Raw genomic sequence first — 25459 nt, 5'->3', positions numbered from 1 at the left:
TTTGCATCGAAAGGCACCTATGTACAGGAAAAGACATCCAGAAGAATGACAAGCGACACGGGTAGAACCGAGAATAAGGAAGATGTGAATATTGTGAACACTTGGAAAACAATACCAGCACCTTGAGAAACTCACACCATCATCAGAAAGGTATGATGAACCATCATCAGAAAGGTATGATGAAAGATTTATTTGAGCGCATGACTAGATACACACCTGGCACAAATTGGTAGAATCGACTTCGAATCAGACATCATGGAGAAGCATATAGTTATCAAACAATAACCTGTAAATAAGGAAGCTGAAACATCAGGGATAGATAAAAGGAGAACAATCGTTTCACAAATATAATAACTTCCATGAGAGAACAATCGCAGAGAAGGATATCTTAGAAGACAAATGAGAGTCCATGTGACTGGTCAATCATGAGAAAGGAAGATGATAACACCAACAACGAGAGTATCAATAAAATGCAGAACCCAATAGATATTAGAGCCGTAAATTGATAGCAGACCCGATAAGTAGTGGAATGATATTATGACTTTTCCTTTACCAAGGAGGAAGTACCTCGATCTTTGAATCCCCATGGATAACAACCATATGATCACGTTACATAAGAAATCAAGAAAGTAAGACCAGATACAGCTGGAGAAGCAAGTATATTGTCTCTGCATCAACATTACTGAACCAAACTCATCAGTCATGATCAGTTAGCGGTGACACAAACTGAGTCCTTTGCAAATGTAGGTGACATAATAATCCAAGCAATAGAAGGCCAGATAGTAACAAAATCAATCTCCAATGAAGTGATAGAGCTAGCATAAGAAGAGACCTTCGGAACTAACATATCACGGTAAAGTATAAATAGAGAATCATATGGGACTGGTGTGGTTGCAGACCCAAGAAGATTAGAGTTATGTGATACATAATAATTAAGACTAAAATACTCCATACTGAGAATGAAAAACACAAGAGAATTGATAACTCTTTGAGAGATCCAGCAGAGCCCGGACAGAGGACATTCATTATGGATGTCGAGTCTCTCGTAGAGAAGACCCTGAGTTTAGAGGGCATTTGAAATTTGAAAGTCGGATTCAAAATTGAATCCAGAGGAAGAGATTTGTAGAGAATCTCTTAGAGACAATATGTATTGTAGTGGTCAAACATATGCATATCTCAGAGATAAGAGACTTGGTAGAGGTGGGATCTCTACCAAGTAGTGTTACCAGAGATCCCAAAGAGGCCTAAGTGAGAAGCTCTTTCTATGACAATTACCTAATTGAGATGTAGTTCTCACCAGAGGGTTAGGCGATTGGAGAAAGGATTTCTTCCGAAATATTAGGATGGGTAGCTTGGGTAGTGTTTAGATTAGTTTTTTTTACTTAAATCTAATGTTAATATGTTTTTTATACAATTTTCGATATTGTACTAACAAATGGTTGTAGGTTATAGCTCTCAAACCTATTCGGAAATCAGGGACATTACAGATAACCATTATTAATAAAACTTCTTCCTGAAAACCGACAGAGCACCCATCATTACCAAAGATAGAAAATCTCTCTGTGCTAGTGAAGGATGGAAATTTGTGAGTAAACAAACAAAGTATTGTAGTAAAAAATTGATGTCAATGATAAAGCTACAAGTTGAAAATGGGAACATTGTCCTCGACCCAAGCGTTGTGTCTTTTGGGGTTTGTCTCTGTATTCTAAGAAGAATAATTCAAGTGTAAACTATTTAAGCATATTGGCTGATACAAATCTCTACTAGCTTAGAAACAAAGCGATAGAGAATGGGATGAGTGAATTTGTGCAGTCAACACCATGTTTATTCATGGGTATAAGAAATGACTTCTTGTTGCCTTTCTAAGATTCAAATTTACTAATAATGGCTTCCGCATTCATCACGGGAAATCAAGAATAGACGATTTGAATGCTCTTTCATACTCTCTCGAGTATAGCACACTTTTGATAAAAAAGGAATTGTTTGGCTCTTATGAGTTGTCTCTATGTGACTATATCCTTTGAAATGTTTCCCCACGAGTTCACATTTTCTAAAATAGAGATATAACTGAGCAGAAGTCTTGGGACCAAAAGACCATTATAATTTATGAACCAACAATCTTCAATGTCAGCAGTGGAAATGAAGAAACTTCTTTCAGATGAGAAATGTAGTACAATTGCAACTAAGCTTTGATACCATGTTGGAATTCCAGGATCATTGCAAATGTACTAAGCACTGCCATGAATTTGGTATTTTTTTCCAAATGACAGCGACCTTTTATTGATAATGAGCAAAGGCTCAGAAGAGACATGCGCCTTCATGGGACATGTCTATTTGTCAATTTGACAATATATATATTATATTAATTTCTCTCAAATAAACTTATATCTCATATATGATTATATATAGCCATAGCTTTATCCGACTGAAGCTACCAAACATCAACAATATTAATCCATATTGGTTTTGGATTTAGTAGTGAAAATGTGGTGGAGAATGCAGTGCTGATACTGTTTGTCTTTGGTAAATGAGTAATAATTTATGGGTAGAAGTAGAAACCTGTGTCTCTAGCGTAGGATAAATGTAGAACCATCTTATATTTAGTCTGTGCAAGCATACAATAGAGATACACAAATACCTTTCTGTTGCCTGGTAAATGAATTGTATGTCACTTGGTGGATTTAGTGTATTTGTAATTTTTCCAGTTTTAAGCTATGTTGTATATCATACTTGGCTATCTTCATTTAAGAAAAATGTCAAAACAAAATAAAATAAAATCATACAGATTATTCAATTGAGGAAAACTGTAATGTCACAAGCTCTTAACTAACATATAAAACTAAGATTTCTGAAGCAGCTTTTATTGAAACAGGAAATCACAAGTCATTTTTCTTGAAACGATATATATTGTTTAAGTAGACTGTATGTGGCATGTTTTACTCTCTTTGAAGCATTTGTTGCTTTAGCTATGGGAGCTAATGATTAAAGCATGTTGAATGTAATGAGGTCCTATTTCATCTCCGGTGTTCAGAAAGCATGCAGCATGAACAAAAAGTTAAAGAGTTTGATTCAGAAGATTGTATTTTGTGTTTTGATGATAATGTTTTGATACCTGTTTCAAAATTATTCTTCAGGCACACAGCTCACCACTTGAAGATCCCGAACTCTCAACAGAAGAGAAGGAGCTAATTATAGGGGAGAGTCTTCCAAAAGAGCCTGTTAAATCTATTCCATGGAAGTTACTGCTTTCAAAGGCACCGGTGTGGGCATTGATAATATCCCATTTTTGCCATAATTGGGGGACATTCATACTTCTCACATGGATGCCAACATACTATAATCAGGTGCTTAATTGTTTGTACTATTCAATTGATTTGCCTTCGTATTGGCCTACACATATCTTGTACAATATGCTTTTCTTTAAAGATTGATCATAAAAATATTGAGTGTGACATTTAGCTACATAAAACTTTCTGCAATCAATTGAGATATTTTTAGTACACTCTGTGCTTGTTCATGCATTTAGGAAATTGTTGCAGTGACAATACATGGAAATAAGAAAACATTTTAACAAGAAAGTAAATGGATACTATAAATTTGTAATAAAATACAATCCCTGGAAACACATGTAGACCATAGCAATTGATACAGCCTTCCATTTCTTAAGTAATACTAGTGATATGTCAACAATCCTTCATTTTAATGGATACTTTTTCTAAAGCTGCTAGCACAGTTGTGAGTGAAGAGAAAAAATGTTTTCTAATTGGGAAAGAAGAGCCTCTTTTGAGGCTGAGCTAAATATGGGAACTCATAGAATGAGGTGATTATCCATTACTGGGGCATGTTCTGTTTGAAACTCAGATCATTGTCGCTGATAAATGGTGATGGATGTTGGTAAAAAAATGAAAGAAGATGCTAATGCATTTAAAGTGCATAAGAAGACTCTTACATGTTTAATATGGGGAAAGGAGGGGGAAGTGCTTTTTCTTGTAATTTGCATTCTTTATTTTTCAAAACATTAGTGGAAATTAGGGGTTCCAGCCATAAGATTGGAAATTATAGTTCTTGTAGAATCCTTAATTCATAGCCTGTTATTATGGTAAAAAATTGAATATATTATTAAACAGAGATCATAAATGATTTATATATGCAAGTATTCACAAGAATGTTTCTATAACGGACAAAGAGAGAGAAATAGAAACATTTTGAAGAGAGAAAGAGAAAGTTTCCATATTTGAACATAGAGAGAATATGGAGACGTAGAAGAAGAGTGAAAGCGAGAAGGTTTCCATATTTGAATAGAGAGAGAATATGAAAACATAGTAGAAGAGTGACTATTAGAAATAGAAATAAATCTACAAAAGAGAAACAAACATAGAGAGATTCAACTCTAATGCCTGGGTCTTTGGTATTGGTCTGGTTCAAATCGAGTCCGGGTTTGGGTTTGGTTTGCTTGTGGGTTCAGTCAGGGTTCGTATTGAGGCAGGCTAGTTCCTTCAGGCCAAACCCTGGTCAAACCAAGGTCGAACGAGGGCAGACTTAGGAAGAACAAGTGTGAACCAAGCATATTTCCACTAAGAAACATTCTATAATTCTATAATTTAGTTCAGAAACAATTATTACAGGATTTGAATAAGATCTTTAACATTACAAAGCAACATTTGCTTAAGTTCAAAAACTTATTGCATAAAATTAAAGTAGCCCTGAAGACTTCTTCCTGTGAAATTTATATATCCAGTTTCTCACAATGAACCCTTGATTAATTGAAAGCTCTTTGTAGTGATAAATTATATTTTATACATTAAACAAAATCTTCAATAGGGGAAGGGAGTTGCAAGCTACTTTTTAAACATTTTCCCATTAAAATGTTAACTACAAGCAAACAGGATCTTTGTATAGTGAAAAAGTAATAAGCATTTGACGACTTGAAAAGCAAGAATCTTATTAGTGCAATTGATCCTGTTGGCATTGACATTGTGAATTAACTAATGCCATTGATGATGTAGAAGATTTATATAATCTATTAGATGATTGTAGCTTTACTAAGTTCCAATTTTTGAATTTTGAAACAATGATACTTGAACTCAATATAATTATTTTAATATTTTGATGTTGATATGGTTACAAGTATATGGTGTTTTGTTGTTTTTATGGTACTATGTGCATATGTATATGTATATATATGTGCAAACAAATTTTATAGAGTTGGGAGATTCCTTTTGTCTCGAAAGAGACCACAAACCAAAGTGCCACTACCAAACATCTGAAAAATTGGTAAGACTACACCTAGAAATTAATAATATCTTCAATAATAAAAAACTCTCTTCTAACCATGTCATTTTACAGTGAAATACCTCAAAACAAAGCCTAAATATTTTTTTTAGTTCAAGCCACCTTCATTTCATGGCTGACACGGCTAAGAATAGATGATATGACAAACTTGTAAGCATTCAAAATCACCACTAAACACATAAAAATCTCTTGTAATGATCCCATTGTTGTAATTAATGGAAAGAACAGGTAACATGATAGAGCGATCATTATAATTATTATAGTGTCCATTTAGTAGTATCACTTTGAAAGAAAGATTAATTATTCTCGATCAGCATGTCACTCTGCAAAGATTGATTAGTTACGAGTCCTACAACTTATGGATAAAGTGGATTAGTTATTCAATCAAAAAGTGCAATGAAGAGACACGCTCACCCGTTCTTAAGCATCATCAAATATTTCTATTTCTTGTTTCATCCAAATTTGGATAGATTAAGTTGAGCAATAGCCTTCTTAAGGAAATGGGTCGCATATTAAAAGATATCAGTCAGTAACAGCACCAAGCGACATCGCTATTTTCATCAAAATATCAGACAAGAGTCACCTTGAAGTGGGAGCTCTGATCAGACCAAAACTGCAGCATCATTGCATACTTCTAAAGTCCTATCATGAACAATAAGTATCGTTTCATCATCATAAGGGGGAATCAATTGCATAATTCACACAGCTATATCTGAGACAGCAAGATAATCTCCATTATATCAAATTGATAAGGTTCACATATTGTAGATCCAAATATCGGAGTTACTTTTTTCATACACATTGACTGCATGATACATGCTTCATTGAGTTAGAGTCCATCGATTATTATGCATTCGATATATAGCAGTACATAAGTTAGATTACCAGTATTCCACAAGTAGAATCATCAATATAAGGCATGCAGGTTATCATTATTCCACAAGTAGTATCATCAATATAAGGCATGCAGATTATCACTATTCCACAAGTAGTATCATCAATATAAGGCATGCCAAGAATCAAGATATTGTATTTTATTTATAAGTAAAAAAATTAATTAGAAAGAAGTTTCTTACAATTAAATTATAATTTAATAGTCCCATAATCTTAAGAGATTACATGAGGGAACAGTCGCTCCAAGAAACACTAAAAAATGAAAATCAAAACACCATGTAAATCCTCCTGTTTGAAAAAATCCCAAATCTTCAAAACTCAATGAAAGCTAGTGTGATGTGAAATCACTCTACCAGCTGGGATGAATCTCTTCACCACCAAAACTAGTAATCTTTGATGATGCTTTTCAATCTCAATCAACCCCTTGCAGAAATCTCCATTCACTTCCACAACATCTTGATATCTATGTAACTAAATAATAAGAAATGAGAGCTGAAATTGTGCTCAAATGAAGTTCAAGGGAAAATGTGGATTTTTAAATAAAAATATATACATTTTCCCTCTTAGGGATCTTTACGATTTAAAAATTAACTCTTTCCATGGCCCCTTTTTCCATAGGCACCCAACTTGGGGGGATAACTTCACCTTATAAAAAATTAAAACAGAGTGCATAATAATTAATGTAATGCTAATTAGTAACCACCTTGTGAAATTGCTGCCAAGGCACCAAAACTTGCAACCAATCACGCCAAAAGGTAAGTATTGTTGAAGAATGATGTGGGGTGCCAAAAAAACAGGTACTTACTAATTACTAAAACTAGTAGTGTCTTACAAGAATCACAGAGAATGACCCTGAAGGCCAAAACTAGTATGAAAAGTGGTCACCAACTAGAACACCAAGGAATCACCACACTATTGTTAGAAGCCAAGAAAATTGATATCAAACTCTTGAAGAATGTTGGAGCCCCCATAACCACCACCGATTATCCTACGGGAACCCAAGAATAGGTTAACTGGATTTGTTGGTGTAAATAAATATTTACTTATTACACTTAAGATTATTTAGGTTAATGCATTAGTTTATTATTTTTCATTATTGCATTATTTTATTTGTGAGACACTTAGGAGTTTGTGCACTCTTATGAGTTGTCTTGATGACATCACAGGGGTCCGCACCTCTTTTAAGCATATGTTGTCTACAACATAGGAATCTTCTACATACATATGACACTTTGTCATTCTTATCCATTCATCTAGAATGTTGGATAAGGTGCTTAGTTGTCTTATCTTCTGGTTGTTTCTAGAGACATTCTAGGTGCTTCCTGAGAGGCCTTTATATACAGACACTCCTAGTGTGTTGATCATGACATTCTGAACAGAGCAATGTATTCGGACATACTCTGATTAATTGATCATATCCATTTTTGGTCTACAGTTGTGCTTGTGTTTGAGTTCTTAGTTCCTGAGTGAATTTTTCCCTTAGGCAAATTCTTACATGGTATCAGAGCAACTTGGAGACTTTCTCATCACATAGCCATTTGAGACCACACTTGCTTCATCACCTCCGCCCGAATCTGGAGTATCGCAGAAATTGGGAGTGTCTAGAGCCAGATCTGACCTCACCATTGCATCTGGAACGCTGATTCTGGTGAAAAATCGGTTACAAAGCTGCCTACCCTAGGCCAAAGTCGCTTGTGAGGCAAATTTTTTTTGCAAACCAGCACTTGAAGGACCGATTTGCAGAATTGGTATGATCATTTCAGATCCGTACATTTACTTCTCAGATCTACTTTTTTTCATTTGCATCTCTGCTATTTTTTCGGATCTACATTATTTTTTGGAAATTTTTTGGCCATAGGGCCATAGGAGAGATTATTTACAGGTGAAGATTAAAGCTTGTTGGTGCAAATTTGATATTTGCATCACATTCAGAAGGTCCAAAAACCCCCAGATCGGATTTTGTTTCATCCAAATCAGACATTTGAGGCAAAATCTAGAGCCATTTATTTTTTGGAGGCACGGCAGTGATTCAGAAAAAATAACAACTATTTTCAAACAGTGATATCTTCTTCATACGGACTCCTTTTTGCGAGCAATTTTTTTTTTGTTTTGGGGTGGGATTTCGTGATCTACACATTGGTGCAGGTGGTTTGAGATCTCTGTTTTTGAATTTTTCTGGAACTCCAAAATCTCGAATTTTGCCACTTAAAATGCTTGGTACGGGCTCATCTGGACTCCAAATCAGGTTCCGTTTTTTTTGAAAGTGCATATTTTTTTTGTCTACTTGCAATCACATTATAGGTTTTGTAGACAGAAATACTACTTTTAGAAATAGGCTCTAAATTGGCAAGTGGCTTTCAAGTGCCAACAACATCTTTTTCAGGGGGGGTTCTTTGAACTTTTTGGAGGTTTCTTTGATTGGTCCATCATAGAAGAGTCAGAGTTGATCTACTTGAATCCAAATAACTATAAGGAATGGAGTCAACTTATGGTCAGATATCTCTCTTAGCACAATGTACTGCCATATGCGCCAGATCTTGAGTATACTGTTGATCAAGTTGACCTCCTTATTCCTACTCTATCGCTATATGGAGTATAAAGCTTTAAAAAAGACGTTCAAAATTAAGTCATCTGACCCATATGTTTTATGGATGTATCTTTGGGAGCATTATGGAGATCCAGCTATTCCTCCATTCCCAAAAGATCTTCTTCCTCCAGTTGTAGCTGACTCCTCTTCTGATAAGATCACACCTCTAGCTCCTGTTGCTCCTACTGATCCTATTTCAGCCACAGATGCTTTGGAATCAGTGCAGCAGGATACTTTATGTCTTCCTACTCTACCTTCATGCGAAGACTTCCTTTCAGACATTGCACAATTGTTCGTGGAGTCTCATATTGAAGATGTGGGAGATATTCTTGATGACATTTGTCTTCTTTTTGAGGTGGATACTTCATCCTTTGCTGCAGTGACAGATTCATGTACTTCAGCACTGTAGGGTACTCATGGTCTTCCAGGTGATGATTTCTTGCCAGACATTTCAGTTCCATTCTTGGAGTCACACACAGTAGACATGGGAGACTTTCATGATGATTTATCGCTTCTCTTTGCTGAGGCAGATTCTTCTACAGTTATTGCACATTCTCTACATGATCAATCCTTCCAGGTTGGCGTGATTGTGGACTCTTATGTACAACATTTGCAGGAGATCTCTTTCACATTTGAGAAGACTATTGGTTTCCTGAAGAAGGTTCTACCACACTCCCTGTTCGATCTGCACTTCTCTTCAACAGTTTTGGAGGAAGCCATCATTAGTATCGACATAGGGACTTTTGGACAGGCTTTAGAGACACTGATCATCATAGAGATTCCTTCTCCATATAGGGGACATATCTCACAGGTATCCTTGCTCTTGTTTCTTCCAAAGGGGAGGAACATCATACAGAGGTCATGGATTAGCTTCTACATAGGAGCATTCTTCACTGATCGACACACTACTTTTAAGGGGGGGGGGACTACCTCGTCTCCTTATCTTTTTTGGGGGGGACTTTTTCCTCATAGGAGGTTTTGTCCTTCTCCATTCTTTCTTCTATATACATGGATGTATGTCATAATGAGGGGGTCTTGATTACTCCATCCATCCATGCATCCCTTTTATCTCTCTTTTTGGGAGAGGATTTTTCCCATGAGGTTTTCCCTCTTTCCCCGCTTTATGAGAGATTGCATTTTCATTATGTACATGGGTACCTAACATGGCCTAGTAGCCGGGACCCATTATGCATCTTCATCCTAGTTTTATAAGCTTAAGAGCATTCCCCTAAGTTGCACTTAAGGGGGGGTGTTGGTGTAAATAAGTATTTGCTTATTACACTTACTTAAGTTTACTTAGGTTAATGCATTAGTTTATTATTTTGCATTATTGCATTATTTTATTTGTGAGACACTTAGGAGTTTGTGCACTCTTGTGAGTTGTCTTGATGACATCACAGGGGTCCGCACCTCTTTTAAGCATATGTTGTCTACAAAATAGGAATCTTCTACATGCATATGACACTTTGTCATTCTTATCCATTCATCTAGAATGTTGGATAAGGTGCTTAGTTGTCTTATCTTTTGGTTGTTTCTAGAGACATTCTAGGTGCTTCCTGAGAGGCCTTTATATACAGGCACTCCTAGTGTGTTGATCATGACATTCTGAACAGAGCAATGTATTCGGACATACTCTGATTAATTGATCATATCCATTTTTGTTCTACGATTGTGCTTGTGTTTGAGTTCTTAGTTCCTTGGTGAATTTTGCCCTTAGGCAAATTCTTACAGGATTCAACAACTGTCTAATTTCGAAAAAGAGACATCACAAGCACCTAGAGGGGACACCAACACCATGTATGCCTAGGTGTATATGTTCAAGCCTAGTGTTGTAGTCTATTGGCACCAGTGTCCTAACAAGCGAGAAAACACAAGCTAGGGTTGGTCCATAGGACATGTCAAACCCCTAAGCACTACAATTAAGGACATGCAGTGAGAATACGACTCCAAAAATGATGAAAATGACTCAGAGCTCACAACAATCCTAGATTATTGGGTCACAAGACACTGCTTTGATTAAACGAAAGAATTTTGGGGTGCTAAATTTGAGATCTAACATGGTGTTTGGATAGAAAAATATATTGATTCCTATGTGATGTTAGTATCAAGCTGTTGAATAGAGATGCCTTTGCATGGTACCCAAAACACCTTGGAAAATTCTGAAAACATATGTGATTTCTCATTTTGACCTCTTCATCCATGTACTATACAAAATATTCCTTCTTCACTCGGCTACAACTAAAGACCATTCAAACCAAACAAGGCTTAATCTTTGACACAAAAATGAGATATTTGTCCACTACAACTTACATTTGTTTGTAATGGGATTTTCCAACTGATTTTGTCTTCAATGGCTGCCCTTTACTTTGGAATGGATCTTTTGATTTCACTTTGCTTCATGGTTGTGTCTTGTAGTGTGGTTTGCACCATCATTGGGCTTGGAGTAGTCATGGTATTTGGAATTATCTAATCCTACCTACTTATGCCATAGTTTTTGAAAACCTTATCAATTGTTTTCTTCCATATTTTTGACTTGTGAGAAAGAGGATTAACTTGTGCATTTAATGTCCCCTACTAGGCATTATTTGTTAACATGCATCATTATACTTTACTGTGAAATATTGTGCCTTAAACAGATCAAGGGATAATTAATTTTCTCATAATACAAACCATAATTACTATATTTACACCCCATCTTAACTTATTTCCTAACCCTAACGGGGGATAGGAAATTTTATCATAAAGCATTGATAGCTTCTCCATAATTAGGTCCAAGGGTTTCATGAACTTCTGTCAATAACACTGCTTGGTCCAAGGGTTTCTTGAACTCCCGTCAATACCACCCTTGGGAGTCACCTTGTTTGGGAAGGAAATTATTTACCCCTCCCTATACAAACTAACATATCCTTCCAAAGGTATTAATGGAATATTTAAGATTAGGCCAATAGAGTTGTTCATTATATTATAAATGTGTATATATATAATGTCTTATTTATTCACATATAAATATAACATATCTATAAGTCCAATTACTATTATATATGCTTATTAACCATATGTATCTCTTAGTATATATTATTAACCACCTCCGTAATGTATATATCTACTAAAATATGTTTATTATAATATTAAATATTATAATCTCTTGTTCCATTCTTATTCTTCCCATGAAGAGTATCCAATTTTTTTTTTCTCCTATTCCCCATGCCATCGGGAGTGATTTCAATCCTTATTAAATATCATGGATATTGAATGGTTACATCTTATTGGGAAGAGACATATCCTTTTGTCAAGAATTAATTAATCTTTACTTATGTGCTTCTCTCTTGTGATGTATGTGCTTTATCTTCTTTTTCTCCCTTTCCAAGTGAAATTTTATTGCCCCTTTTATATTTCATTTTTAAGGAGTCACATATTTACTTTTCATGCGTTTTGACCATTCATGAACTTAATTATATTTTAATTTAATTCTTTTATATATTAATTATATTTTAGAATGTAATTATTTTATATTTTAATTTAGATTTTAGTTATAGTTCTTCTGTATTTTAATTTAATTCTTTTATATTATGTTTATATTCTTTTTATTCAATCCTATTGTAGAAAGGGAATGTACTTGTTTTTACAATTTTTTTTTCTTTTAATTAATTAATTAATTTTTATATTTTAATATTATTTATCAAATTCTCTTTCAAAAAGGGGACATCACACTACACTTTTCCTTTTGTACACATTGCGAATTTCCCCATTACAAATACTGAGTTTTTGACAAGAAAAGATTTGGTGAAATCTTTATTTATATTAATACATGTTCTCTAGTGCCTTACAAGGTTTTTAGATCCATCTTTTTTTAACTTTGGCAGCTTGTACCTCTTGAAACTTGAACTTGTCGGAGTGGTGACCATCGCTTGATGTGACTATTATGTCAAAAACATTTTCTTAGGAAGTTTTGGTTAGGACAATCCTTTTCTCCGTGGGCACTTCTAGACATGTCAAAACCATCAACCTTTTTAGAGAATTTGGTAGCCCCAACTTCACTAGTACCACATTAAGTTCTTCCTTATCCAAGTATTTGTTGTGTTTTCCACTTCAATGAGAAGTTATTTGATCCTTCAAAGATTGCACTTGTATGCTTCACACTCTTCATCTATGTAGTAGAAACTATTAGACTTTATTTTACCATGAAAACATCCCTTGTCAAGAGGAGTGATGCAGGAGCATCCTTGGGTTGTTTGCAATATTGCATCCCGAAAAAGATATTTGCTTTGTTTACTATTTCCCAGTTATTTGTTCGACTGTTTGTTTTGGCGAACGTTTGTTCTTTCCAGATTCTGCAGGCTTGGCTTCTTATTGTGGACCTATCATGTTTCATAATCCTATGTGCGCAGAATATAATGTTACACTTGGTGGGAGTTATTCTTCATCTTCTCAGGTACTGATTTCCTAGGTTGTTCTATACGATGCGTAGTATTTGTTTTGGCGATGTTCTACATTTAAGAGTTAGCTTACATGCTCTTGGATCTAGATAGTTGGATAATGTGTGGACCTATATCTAAGGCCCGCAAAGTTCTTATGATGTATTATGTATTTGGCCATTAATTCATTGAGGATTAGTTGTATCTTGTATAACACATTTCCTATTATTGGAGATTGTGAACTCAAATTCGACTTGTGTGTCTACATGGCTATATATGCAATGTAGTGTTTGTAATTTGGAATGTATTGGCCATAATCGGGAAGGCTTTACAGTCCGACATGTATATGGTTCATTTGATGTAATTCAAAATTTGTTGCTAATCAGGAGTTGTTTTCAATTGTATCTTCTTGTACTTCTGTGGTGTTGTTATTTGTTGAGGGTTTGGTTGTCTCCTTTGGGGATACACCAATCTTGTATTGCATCAGATGGTATTAGACCCAGGCTTGATCTAGTTGGATTTAGCAAAATGAAAGTTTGATCTAGTTGGACTTATCTAAGCGTGGTTGAGTTTGGTGGACTTGTCAAGGCTTGGACTTCTTGGTTGTGAGGTGGAAGATCGTGGTTTTGGCTCACAATTGCAGAGGACTTGCACAAGTTGTGTTGGTAACTTGTTACAGACTTGTTAGTTTCTATTGGTGGACAGATTGTTGAAGATTGAGGTAGTTGCACCTTGTTTTGTTTCAGTATGCCAGCTAGAAGGATCAATCCTAGGAGGTTGGAACATATGTTTGAAGAATTAGAGTTGAGGAATGAGATCCGAAATGTCTTCAATTGCTTGAGAAGGAATCCTGAAATAGAGTATGAATATGTGGAAGCCGCTGAAGATTTTGAAGTACCTGAAGTAGATATCCTTGCAGAAGAGGAAAGATTGTTGAGAGCTATGACACAAGTTGGTAAGAGTTATAGAATGGAGGTATCAAATTATTCTAGTTCTTTAGATCTTGAGGAGTTAATAAATTGGATTAGTGAGCTTGAGGATTATTTTGAGCTTGAAAACATTATAGATCCACAGAGAGTTAGGATAGCACAAACTAAGTTGAAAAGTCATGCTTCCTTGTGGTGGAAATTCAAATAACTACAGAAGGATAGAGAAGATAATGATGAACCTAAGATTAGTAGAAGGAAACCCATGGTTTCTAGATTGAAAGCTAAATTCATCCCTCAAAATTATAAACTTGAATTGTTCAAGAAGTTGCAGAACTTGAAACAGAAGGATATGTTTGTGAAGGAATATTCAGAGGAATTTTACAAGATAAAAATCAGATCTGGACATCATAAATCCTCTAAGGAAAAGATTGCAAGTTATGTTAATGGTTTGAAATTAAATGTTTAGGATGAATTGAGTAAGTTGAAAGTTGGTTCAGTTGAAGATGCTTATCAATATGCATTGAAGGCAAAAGATAAGTTGGGAAGAAAGCAAGGTAAACAATTGACAAAAGTGGATAAGGGTAAGCAAATAGTTTTGATAATAAATTTGTGTTCAATTGTGGTAAAGAGGGACATCGAGCTTCCTGGTATGAAGATTGACAAACAAAACTTGGTAGTGCAGGAAGATCAGAAAGAGTGAATTTCTGATGTTGATTTGGCTTCACTTGAAGATGGAGAATCTCTTTTGATGAGAAGGATCATGTTGGCTAAGCATGATGAAGAACCAGTACAAAGAAGGAACTTATTTAGAATTGTTTGTAAATCTGGAGGTAGATGTTGCAAGGTTTTTATGGATGGAGGTAGTACTCATAATCTTATATTTGAGGAAATGGTTAGGAAACTCGGATTGCAAATATTGGAACATCCTACCCCTTATGGTATCAGTTGGTTTCAAGGTTATCACTGGGTTTAGGTTAGAGAACAATGCTTGGTTAATTTCAGTATTGGACCTTTTAAGGATGAAGTATAATGTGATGTGGTTAACATGAGTGCTTGTCATGTTTTACTCGGAAGACCTTGGGAATTTAATACAAGAACTATACACGATTGCAAAAAGAATACTGTTAAGTTGAGAAGGATGGCAAAAAGTTTGTTTTGATTCCTTTAAAGGATGAGGAAGGAGGAAAAGAAAAGAACCTGAGTGTTTTCGATATTTACAGTTTGAGAACAACATAACTTGTGGTTAAGGTTAGTACTGAAAATATACAATTTGACTTGAGGACTTTATCCAATCCTGTGATCAAGAACAAAGGCAAAGGAAAGAAGACTTCTAATTAGGTGAAGGCATGCAATAGGTATGATTCATTTGATCCTCGTAGCAATTGTAAATCTGAGATATCTGATGGAACAGTTAGTTGCAACAATAAGCTTGGGCAGACTTCAGTGTTGATTGATTGATCTAAATCGTTTTGTCAATTCAAAGGACAATACCAAAAGAAGAAATAATGGTATTGTAAACACATAATAAACAATATCAAGAATTCAATTTACTCATAATATTAAATAGAATTTCATACAATTGTGGACAATCTCGTAAGTGAGATGTATTCCTCCAATTCAATCAAATTTGGACAAACCCATGGAGGAGTTGTGTGTCTGAGCTCATAAAAGTTGGGCTTTCTTGTGAATGAGATGTATGCCCATGAAACTCTATAGGCGTTGGGCAATCCCTTGGTTGAGATGTCTGCCGATGAACCCCGTGTATAAGATCTGATACAAATTGGCAATCTCAACAAACGAGATGTATGTCCATATCATTTTGTTCTTAAATTCGACTTGAGCCTCTTTATATATCTTCATGGAAGTTGAAAGGTCACTCCATCTACATTCTTATTAGAAGTTGAATGGAAAAATCCAAATTGAAAAGTCATTAGAAATAATATAATATGATTCAATATAATATGCATGTTCAATTTTGATCATTGATGAAGAAGATTTATTGGTTAAGAATGAGCATGGGATTTATGTATTGAATTATTTTAGATGTTCATAAGTCCTTATGGAACATCTTTTGTCACCTTGGGTGTCTGATGCAAGAGCATCCTTGGGCTGTTGGCAATCTTGAATTCCCAAAAAGATATTTTCTTTGTTTCTTGTTTTCTAGTTATTTGGTTGACAGTTTGTTTCAGCGAACAATTGTTTGTCCTTTCCAGATTTTGTGGGCTTGGCTTCTTATTGTAGACCTATCATGGATCATTATCTTATGTGCGCAAAATTTATTGTTACTCTTGGTGGGAGTTATGCTTCATCTTCTCAGGTGCTGATTTTCTAGATTGTTCTTTGAACGATGCATGGTATTTGTTTCAACGAGGTTGTACATTTAAGAGTTATCTTACACACTCTTGGATCTAGACAGTTGGATAATGCGTGGACCTATATCTAAGGCTTCCAAAGTTCTTAAGATGTATTATGTATTTGGTCATTAATTCATTGAGGGTTAGTCCTATATTGTACAACACGTTTCCTATTATTGTAGATTGTGAACTCAAAGCCGGCTTGTGTCTAGATGGCTATATATGTAATATAGTTGGGTCTTAGAGATCATCAATCAATATCAAGAAGAATGGAGCAAGACGATAGCTTGAGGGGTAAGAGTTTGGTTTGTAATTTGGAATGTATTAACTGTAACTAGGAAGGCCTTACAGCTCGACATGTATATGGTTCATTTGATGTAATTCAAGATCTGATGCTAATGGTGAGGGTATGGTGATGGAATGGAATGATAGGGCATGAACTGAGACTAGAGGTGCTTGTTCACTTACATCATTACATTGAGACTCCCCTATTATTAAAGGGGTTTAGATGCTTACTAAACTGAGACTATAATTTGGTTGGATGTTCCCTAGAATTTTATGGGCCCTACTATTCTAGGGGCAACTGAAACTGATGGCCCTACTATTTGAAGGGACCCCCTATGGGTTGACAGATCATATGGACACGACTGGTGTGGGCCCCCCCCACTATTCTATGGCAGTCGGTTGATGTGCAGTTTGGGGGAGGGGAATCCAATGTTGGAGAGCCCTACTATTCTAAGGGTGACTGAAACTGATGGCCCTACCATTCTATGGGGCCCTACTATTCTAAGGGCAACTGAAACTACTTATCCGTGTTCAGGTAGCGTGAGGGTGAGGACCCTTACGTATACTATACAAGGGTGAGGGTGAGGGTAAGGAGGCTGAGGACCCTTACGTATACTATACAAGGGGACACATATAAGTAATGATATACTTTTAATACTTAGTAATGATATACTTATAATACTCAGTAAAGTAATGATATACTTATAGGAAGATTCGGCAGGTAGGACACATATATGAGATAAGTAACCATATACTTATAGTTCTATCATATACAAAAAATGATCTATGGTAATATATTGATCTATGTAATAAAGTTAGGGAGTAGATTCGATGTTGTTGTTAATCTCTGTATATAGATTTGAGGTGTTATCTAATGATCTATGTAAGACAGTTTCTAAATATTCCATGAAATAGAAATAGGTTAGTAATCTAATTCTACAGAAAAATTGTCATATTAAATAAAAAATGATCCGAATGTTATGTTAATAACGTTAAAATCATAGTCTCATGAATGAATAAAAAATAATTCTATTCTATTTTCTATTCTATTAATTATCAATAACAATATAGCCTAAGGGCAGTTGGTGAAGAAACTATGTTTCATTACATCATATTGTGGGTTGAAAGATCCACACCGATTCTATTATTTGGGGTTTATTATGGTTTTTTAGCAACATAGCTAATTGGCCGGGCCCAGATGTATTTTATTCGATCGATGTTAATTCAAAACAAAGTCATCGACAACAGAAAAATTGTTCCTACAGGGAATTTGATTCTTAGTGGTTCTTTTGTGGCACAATTGGTGATCTTCTCATCCATATACGTAGCGCCTATTTATGCAAGTATTTGGAAACCCCATTTGATGACAATCATGCTTGTTCCTGTTCTATTTTTTCTTGTTTTTCAAAGAGCTTTGATGCGGAGATACCCTTGGCTTCAAAATCCAGCAGTAGAATTCTTTATTGGAGTCGCTTTACAATTGCTAAACCTCGCCCTTTTCTGTAAATCTATCTATACCCGATTACTCAATATGATGCTATTCAGATATAGTGGAAACTTTTTATTTCTGCTGAGTACCGCAGCTGGATGGTTGAGTGGACAAATTCTTTTTGTAAAAATGACAAATTTTTTTTGTTCATAGGTGGAAAATGATGTTCCCTTAAAAAGGGATAGAAAGAGAGAATTTCTCGCCTTCAGTTTTCAAATTATTTTCTTTGGCTATGCCATGTTGGCATGCTACGGGAGGAATCCTTCTCTCATTGCTACTAATTGGAATGATTCAAGGACGTTCATTCAAGGTCCTCGAGAAGAACTTGAAGAACTATCATTAGAGTTAGCTGATAAGGAAAAATCTTTTAGGAGTGATCTAAAGGCATCTAACAAGAAAAAAAAACATAAGAAGCACAAGCCTAGGACTCCTACTAATATTCAAAAAAATGAGGAGAATGTCCTTCTTCTTTTAGAACGCTTGTGAAAATTATATTTGATAAATTGATAGTGGATGCTGACAATGATTCAATATTGCCTTTTCTAATCAAAAGGTGACCATTAATATTTTTTGATTCTAATTGGTTTAATGACCCCCTTCAATACGTGAGTATAGGAGATTATATTCTATGTGGCCGTGTGAGGAGCCAAGTTGCTGAATATTTCTTTGATGTTTGTCTCAGTGATGGCCATCAAAAAAATTCTTTCACAGCTCCACCAAGTAGCTCTTTTTTTGCCAAAATGGCAAACTTGGGTGATCAAAGTCTTGATTCAAATCAGGATCATCTTGATGAATGGATAGAAAAAAAATGGGAGAGGAAAACTTCTTTAGGCAAAGAGCTTAAAAATAGGGTGAGAGCTTTAAGCAATGGATCTCCTGTTGTCAAACTTCTTGAAAAAAGAATTAGATTTTCAAGAACAAAAGATAAAAAGCGTCTTTCAGAAGTTGATGATCCTTTACTTAGTGGGCCATTTTGTGGGTCAATGAATCAATTTAAGTCGCCTTGGATGTTGCATTCAGAGGAATACTTGAAAGAGCAAAAAAAGAAATTGTCAAAATCTAAGAACCAAGATTCTACCAATAAGAACCATGATTCTACCAATAAGAACGATGATTCTACCAACCAACTTTTTCGATTTTCTTTAATTCGACTAGAAAATAAAGAAAGAATCGTTCAACCGCAAATCAAACTTGTTTCAAAATGGTGGATAGATAAAATTCGTATGATCTTATTAGAAGAATAGAATAGAGGAAAATGGTTGGATGAGTTTACTTTGGAGGACTTAAAGAAGAAATATGAGAAAATTTATTCTAAAAATTTATCTTCATTAGAATATGTTTTCAACACATTGGTCTCGACGCCTTTAAAGAAAAGAATAGAAAAAGATATTGCTTCTTCCGAGAAAAAATTGATAACAAATTATTTGTTGCATATTTTTCTTGAAACTATGGGTATCAAATGGGAGTTGCTTCTCAGTGTTCTTCCTACCGAGCAGGCTTTGCTTTATGAGTGAATTTTTTTTATTAATTTGGATGAATTATCAAACTCTCGAGTATCTATGGATATTGAAATATCAGAGAAGGATATTCTGAAGGATTTCGCAGACATTTTAGAAGAGGATCCGCCTTCTTCTAATAAGGAACATTCTAAGGATAAAAAACATAAGAGCGGTAAATCAAATATTCATCTTGATGAATATTTCTTTGAAAAAGAACAATCTGAGCAAGATATGAAGGATTTTGTAGATTTTCATGAACTTAATGTCCTTTATAGCAAATTAATAGAATAGGAAACAACCCGTCTTGATGATTACGAACCTCGAATCTGAGATTTTAACAGGTTTGTTGTTCCTAAATTGCTCTCTACCCTATTATCTAGAGTTCACGACCCTATAGCTATCAAAGATTTTCTCAAAGTTCACCCAAAAAAAGCTCAGCAGTTAATAATTATAAAGCCCTTTGACAAGCTTGAGGAACTGGAAAAGAAAAAAGAGGAGGAAGAACGAAAAAAGAATGAGGCCTTAGAAACAACAAAAAAGGGTTGTTTAAACCTTTAAAAGAAAAAGCTCTTGAAGAAGAAGAAACTCTTGAACAAGAAGCAGACAATGGGGGGGGATGAAGAAGAGGATCTTGTATCCAAAGATATATACGTCTTTAGTTATCCTTATGAAGGAGATTTTCGTCAAGATTTGGCAAAAGGAGCTGTCCATTTTCAACGATGAAAAGTTTCAGCAATCAACCATTGGATACTGAGACCAAGGTTGATTCTTTTCGGGAGACTAAAATCAATGACTCAAAAGTCACATGGCGAACCTGTGCCTAAGAAGGACGAAAAAAATAGAATAACTGCGAGATCTTTAAGAATTTACGACAAATTTTTGGAAAGACGCGAAAGACAAAAAGAAGATTCACTACCAAACATAGGAAACCTTTGACGGGGAAGTGATTCACTATGTCAAAGTTGCTCTCTTGTTTACTCATATGTATTTAAGGAAACGATTGTATTTCCCTATTTTGATAATAGCTAAAAATATTGGTCGTACTTTATTGTTTCAAGTTCTCGAATGGGAGCAAGAGTGGTTCAACTTGGAAAAGAAATCATATCTCAAATGTAATTATGATGGATATGAATTGACGGATGCAAATGTCCTGAAAAAGTTCCTAAAAGATTACATCAAAGAAGGTATTCAAATCAAGATTGTATATCCTTTTCACTTAAAACCTTGCTATGAATCTAATCCTACTGACATTGAAAAGAAAAACAGGATACTTAACTATCTATGCTACAAAAATTGAATCACCTTTTGGTAATCCACCAAATGTACCTTCTTTTTGGGAACCTATTGGTAAATGGATTTGGAATTATACATCCGATCGGGCAAAACCTATTATCGAACCTATCCACGAATTGATAGAATTGATACAAAAGAATAGTGAGACAATAAATGGAAAGGTTAAGCCAAAAATCAATCTAGATACTAGGAAAGAAATCAAAATTATTCAGACTAGGCCTATGTCTAATATTCAGTTTTCTTTAGAAATAGTAGAAGATGAAGATGAAGCATTTTCAATCCAAATGGAACAAAATTTGGATCTTCCAGATCCTGATGATTGGACAATCACAATGAATGATCGAATCAACCAAATGAATGAAGAGTATCGCTTCAATCTAGATATTTATAATAAATTGAAAGCTGATTTTAAACAAAGAATGGATCAATCTTCTCCTAACATAAAATCCAAATTGAAAAAAGAGTGGATTCGAATCAAAATTTGGTGTTTGTTTTTACAAAAGAAAAGTCTTCGCTTCATTAGGAAGAAATTGCCTTTTTTATGAAAGTTATTCATTTTAGGGTGAAATTGCTACTTATTGATCTCAAAATAAGTATGTTCAATATGATCGAGTCAAATTTGGAATTTTGCATGCAATTGAGTTAGAAGTTTTGAAACAATAAAAAAAAATTCAATAGCAATCATCCAATTAGCAAAAATGTCGAATCCAAATGCCAAGGAAAAGAAATTTCCCAAGCGTACATTTTTCATCAAATATGGAAAGAAATAAGAAATATGAAAGGATTCTATGTCAAAGATTTAATAGAATCAAGAGCATTGTCTCCTTTTATAAAAAAAATGTGAAAGAATTTTTGGACTCACAAGGAATATTGGATTGCAAGCATCCTGGAGAGTTAATGATTAACCATTGGAAGCAATGGTTAAAGTGGTGTGCTGGCTATAGAATAGATCCACACAGAAATAAAAACGTAAACATGTTATTGGCAACCGGGTTGGGATGGACTGAATTTGCATCGTTTTTGGGAGAGAAGCACTTTGCCACTTTTATGGCACGACTCAAGAACCGGATCAAATGTCATAGATATGATCTTTTGGCATATAGTTATCTGGATCATATGAAAGAGAATAATCACGGACTCGTAATTCAATATATACCGGAACCGGATTATCAAGCTATTACTAATTTTCAAAATCCCGGTTCTTCCTAGAAGAAGAAGAAGAAGAAGAAAAATGATTCTTCTTGGAAAAAGTTTTCTTCCAAAAAGAAAAAAAAGAATTGTGATTCTTCCAAATGTTGTGTTGTTATTTACTGGGGGTTTGGTCATCTCCTTTGGGGATACACCAGCCTTGTATTGCATCAAGGAGCCAACGTCAAAGATTTATTATTTGTCTTCAACCAAAGTTGGTTTACAAGATCAGCACAAACTTCTTTAGGAAAGGGGATTTGCCCTACAATCTTGACCCACTCTTCTTTAGAATGTGTAGTGGGTTGGATGCTTTTGTTTTTTTGTTCCCAACTATGACTTTGAGCTTTTGTTTTGATTCTGCCCTCCACTTCACTGCTAATGATGCAATTTAATTATTGGATTTATTCAGCCACCTCACGCAGTCTTCTTTGTTGTCTATGTTGGATTTTTCCTTTGGCTTTTGTTTTGATTTTGACCTCCACTTCACTTCTAATGATGCAATTGTATTGATTGATTTATTTGGCTACTTCACCTAGTCTTCTTTGTTGTCTTTGTTCTACCAATCTTAGGTATTGGTTGATCATTTAGTGCCATGATTTTGTTGTGGTCTCTTCCTACATTTGTTCAGACTAAGTAAGTTGCTGGTCCTCATGTTGATCCTTTTCATTTTGATGGTTTTTCTCTTCATACCTTTTGATTTATTTGTCACCCATTTGCCTTAGACTCTTATTTGGCACAAAAGTCTTACAATACTAAGAAGTGTTAAGCAAGGATTCAGGAATATGATTAAGTAGTGTGTCTATGACTTCAATCACCACTAAGTTTTTCCATTTCGATTCCTGCAAGATCTGTTCCTTGGGATTCTTTGTGGACATGCTCTTATACAAATATATCACACAAATGCCAAAGTTAACTTGTGAGATTGTCTTCTGTTCATTGATTAATTTGTTCGTTTCATCAACTGGCTGTCCCATTTATATTGCTATCTTAGAAATTTTTAGAGATCTGCAACAGCTCTTTTTTAAACTTGTCTTCTTAAAAGCAATGATGCCAATATTTTCTGCTTCATTTGACAAGACTAATGCTTGTACAAGCGAACACAAAACACAATGCATACTAGACTAACACATATCTAGCTTTATTCATACAAGGTTCCTCATAGATGTATTCTATGGAGTATCAACGAAAGACCTAAAATGCCCCTATCTACAAGAGTTCATCTTAAAAAGGGAAGTGGATGGTTGTGAGCCAAGACAAATCTGAACTTGTTGCAATTAATCAAAGCAGGCAAGCACTAACAAAATAGCTGGCTACTGACAAATCATTACAATTTCATTTATTTTAATTGCATTTTCACATGCCCAAATTGATGACAATAGTATATCTTGACCTCGTGTCTATGAGGTGATGTAGAAGTGGAAGGCTTCATTGCTTCCCCTTCTATTTTGCAACAGATGCACTTTTAGATTGTATAGATTTGGAGTCACAGCTATGTTTGTCCTTGTTATTCCCATTCGTTTTGTAACAAATATTAACTAACTTTTTCAAAGTTGTGAGTCCACCTCTTTGTGATATAGGAAAAGACTCAACACAAGTTTCAATTAATGGGGAAAAACTATTGATGACTAGAGTAATCATATCATCTTCATCTAATGGTTCTTGATAGTTAAAAGCTTATCTCCTACAGCTTTCACCTTAAGGAGGTACTCAGATAGTCACCCAGCACACCCAACTTCGTAGAAAACATCTTTTAAGTATGCTAGTCTAACCTTTTTGGAGGCTTGATGGTTATTTTTCAGACTTTCCCAAAGATCACTGAGGGATGTCGCATTTTGACTGGAATCAAATCATCATAAATGGACAACTTTAACAACAAAATTATTTTATCTCGTGATTAACAGGAAAAAAAAGTTTCATTTAAGAAATATTTTACCACAATTGGATACTTAGCAATAGTGAGTATATTGTGACTTTAAACTATAAAATTTTGGCTAGACATTTTTGAGCACCTGGCAACTCTAGGCCATTACTAAGGTTTCAATTTGATTTATAGGCAAATTCAAAGTTAAAATATTTCTTTAATTTTGGATTAGAAATGATCAAAATTTAACAAAATCCCAAACTTGACAAAAAATGAAAATCAATGAAAAAATGTTAAAAAACTGAATACCCAGTATCCATTAAGGTTTTTCTCCACACATTTAGGATCTTTAATTTGAACTCTGTTATTTTGCTGTGCTTGCCCTTCAGTTCTCTGCCCTCTGTCATTTCTGCCTGCCTAGAATTTTTGGTTGTCTGTTGTTTCTGTCTGTCTGGGGTTTCTGAATTTTGACTGCTATTTTTTTCCCTGTAAATGCATCTCAATCTTCTTTGAATCTTCACCACAGTCTGTCCACAAACTGTACCTCGTTCAGATAAAAAACACCACCTCAGTCTCTCCTAAGCTCTACCTCAGTTGACCTTGCAGTTGGTCATTATTTGACCATCTTTCAGGATCTCCATGCATGTAGGGTTTCTGTGTTATAATTAATAAGCAGCAACGAACTTCCTTAGTGTTCTAAGTACAGAAAACTCTTGTATTTCTAGTGTGATCCTGAGGGGCTTCCTTGTTTGGCTTGCTGTAGTACCAAATGCTGAGAAATAATAATGGAGAGTGTTTGAGAGAATTAAATGCTACAACTTTAATGTGTGTATCCTTGTATTATTTGTAAGTGATATTGGTGATTGTAGCTTACATATTGTAAGTGAACTTATATATTTACCTAATGTGGAATCACTAGTATGACATTATCATGATCAAGAAATTCTTGCGTACAAAATACAAAGTATAGTCTAACATTCTATTTGTTTAAAATTTATATTTGGCAAATATTTGGCTGGACCTTTCCGTTGTAATGGGTCTTCTGTGCACTTGTACATGCAGGAACAAAAGCAGAACCGCAGGGATTTGGTACTTAGGGTACTATATAGTTGGAAATTGTGATAATGCTATCACAATATAGTTGGGAATTATTTATAGTGATGTAGTGATATCTCCTACTTATTTGTTGGGAATTATTTACCACAAAGGTGGTGAAGGGCACCTAATGGGTCATTGGGAATAAATTGGGTAGGCAATATAGATAAACAACAAACTACTCTTGAATGTATATGATCTTAGATTAGGTCCGTCTACATGGTCAAAGAAGAAGTAGAAGATAAGATATAAAGTTAATTAATTAATGGAGCACGAGA

General features: G+C 34.9%; 1 protein-coding gene across 2 annotated transcripts in view; it reads left to right on the top strand.

The window, feature by feature from the left end:
- Positions 1-25459, top strand: part of LOC149544787 (ascorbate transporter, chloroplastic-like) — a 117261-nt gene that overhangs the window by 55917 nt on the left and 35885 nt on the right. For both annotated transcript variants that reach the window (XR_016355071.1, XM_089795359.1), the window contains exon 6: positions 3135-3344. Coding sequence is in view for 1 of the 2 variants with exons in the window: in XM_089795359.1 (XP_089651485.1) it covers positions 3135-3344 (210 nt within the window). In the remaining variant the exon portion in view is untranslated. The remainder of the gene's footprint in view (positions 1-3134; positions 3345-25459) is intronic.

This window comes from Cupressus sempervirens, chromosome 8 (assembly GCF_028749045.1).
Source record: "Cupressus sempervirens isolate cs-2001-9-10 chromosome 8, ASM2874904v1, whole genome shotgun sequence".
In the NCBI taxonomy this organism is placed as follows: domain Eukaryota; kingdom Viridiplantae; phylum Streptophyta; class Pinopsida; order Cupressales; family Cupressaceae; genus Cupressus; species Cupressus sempervirens.
Note: the sequence above shows the minus strand (reverse complement) of the source record. Positions and strands in the feature narration are given on the sequence as shown.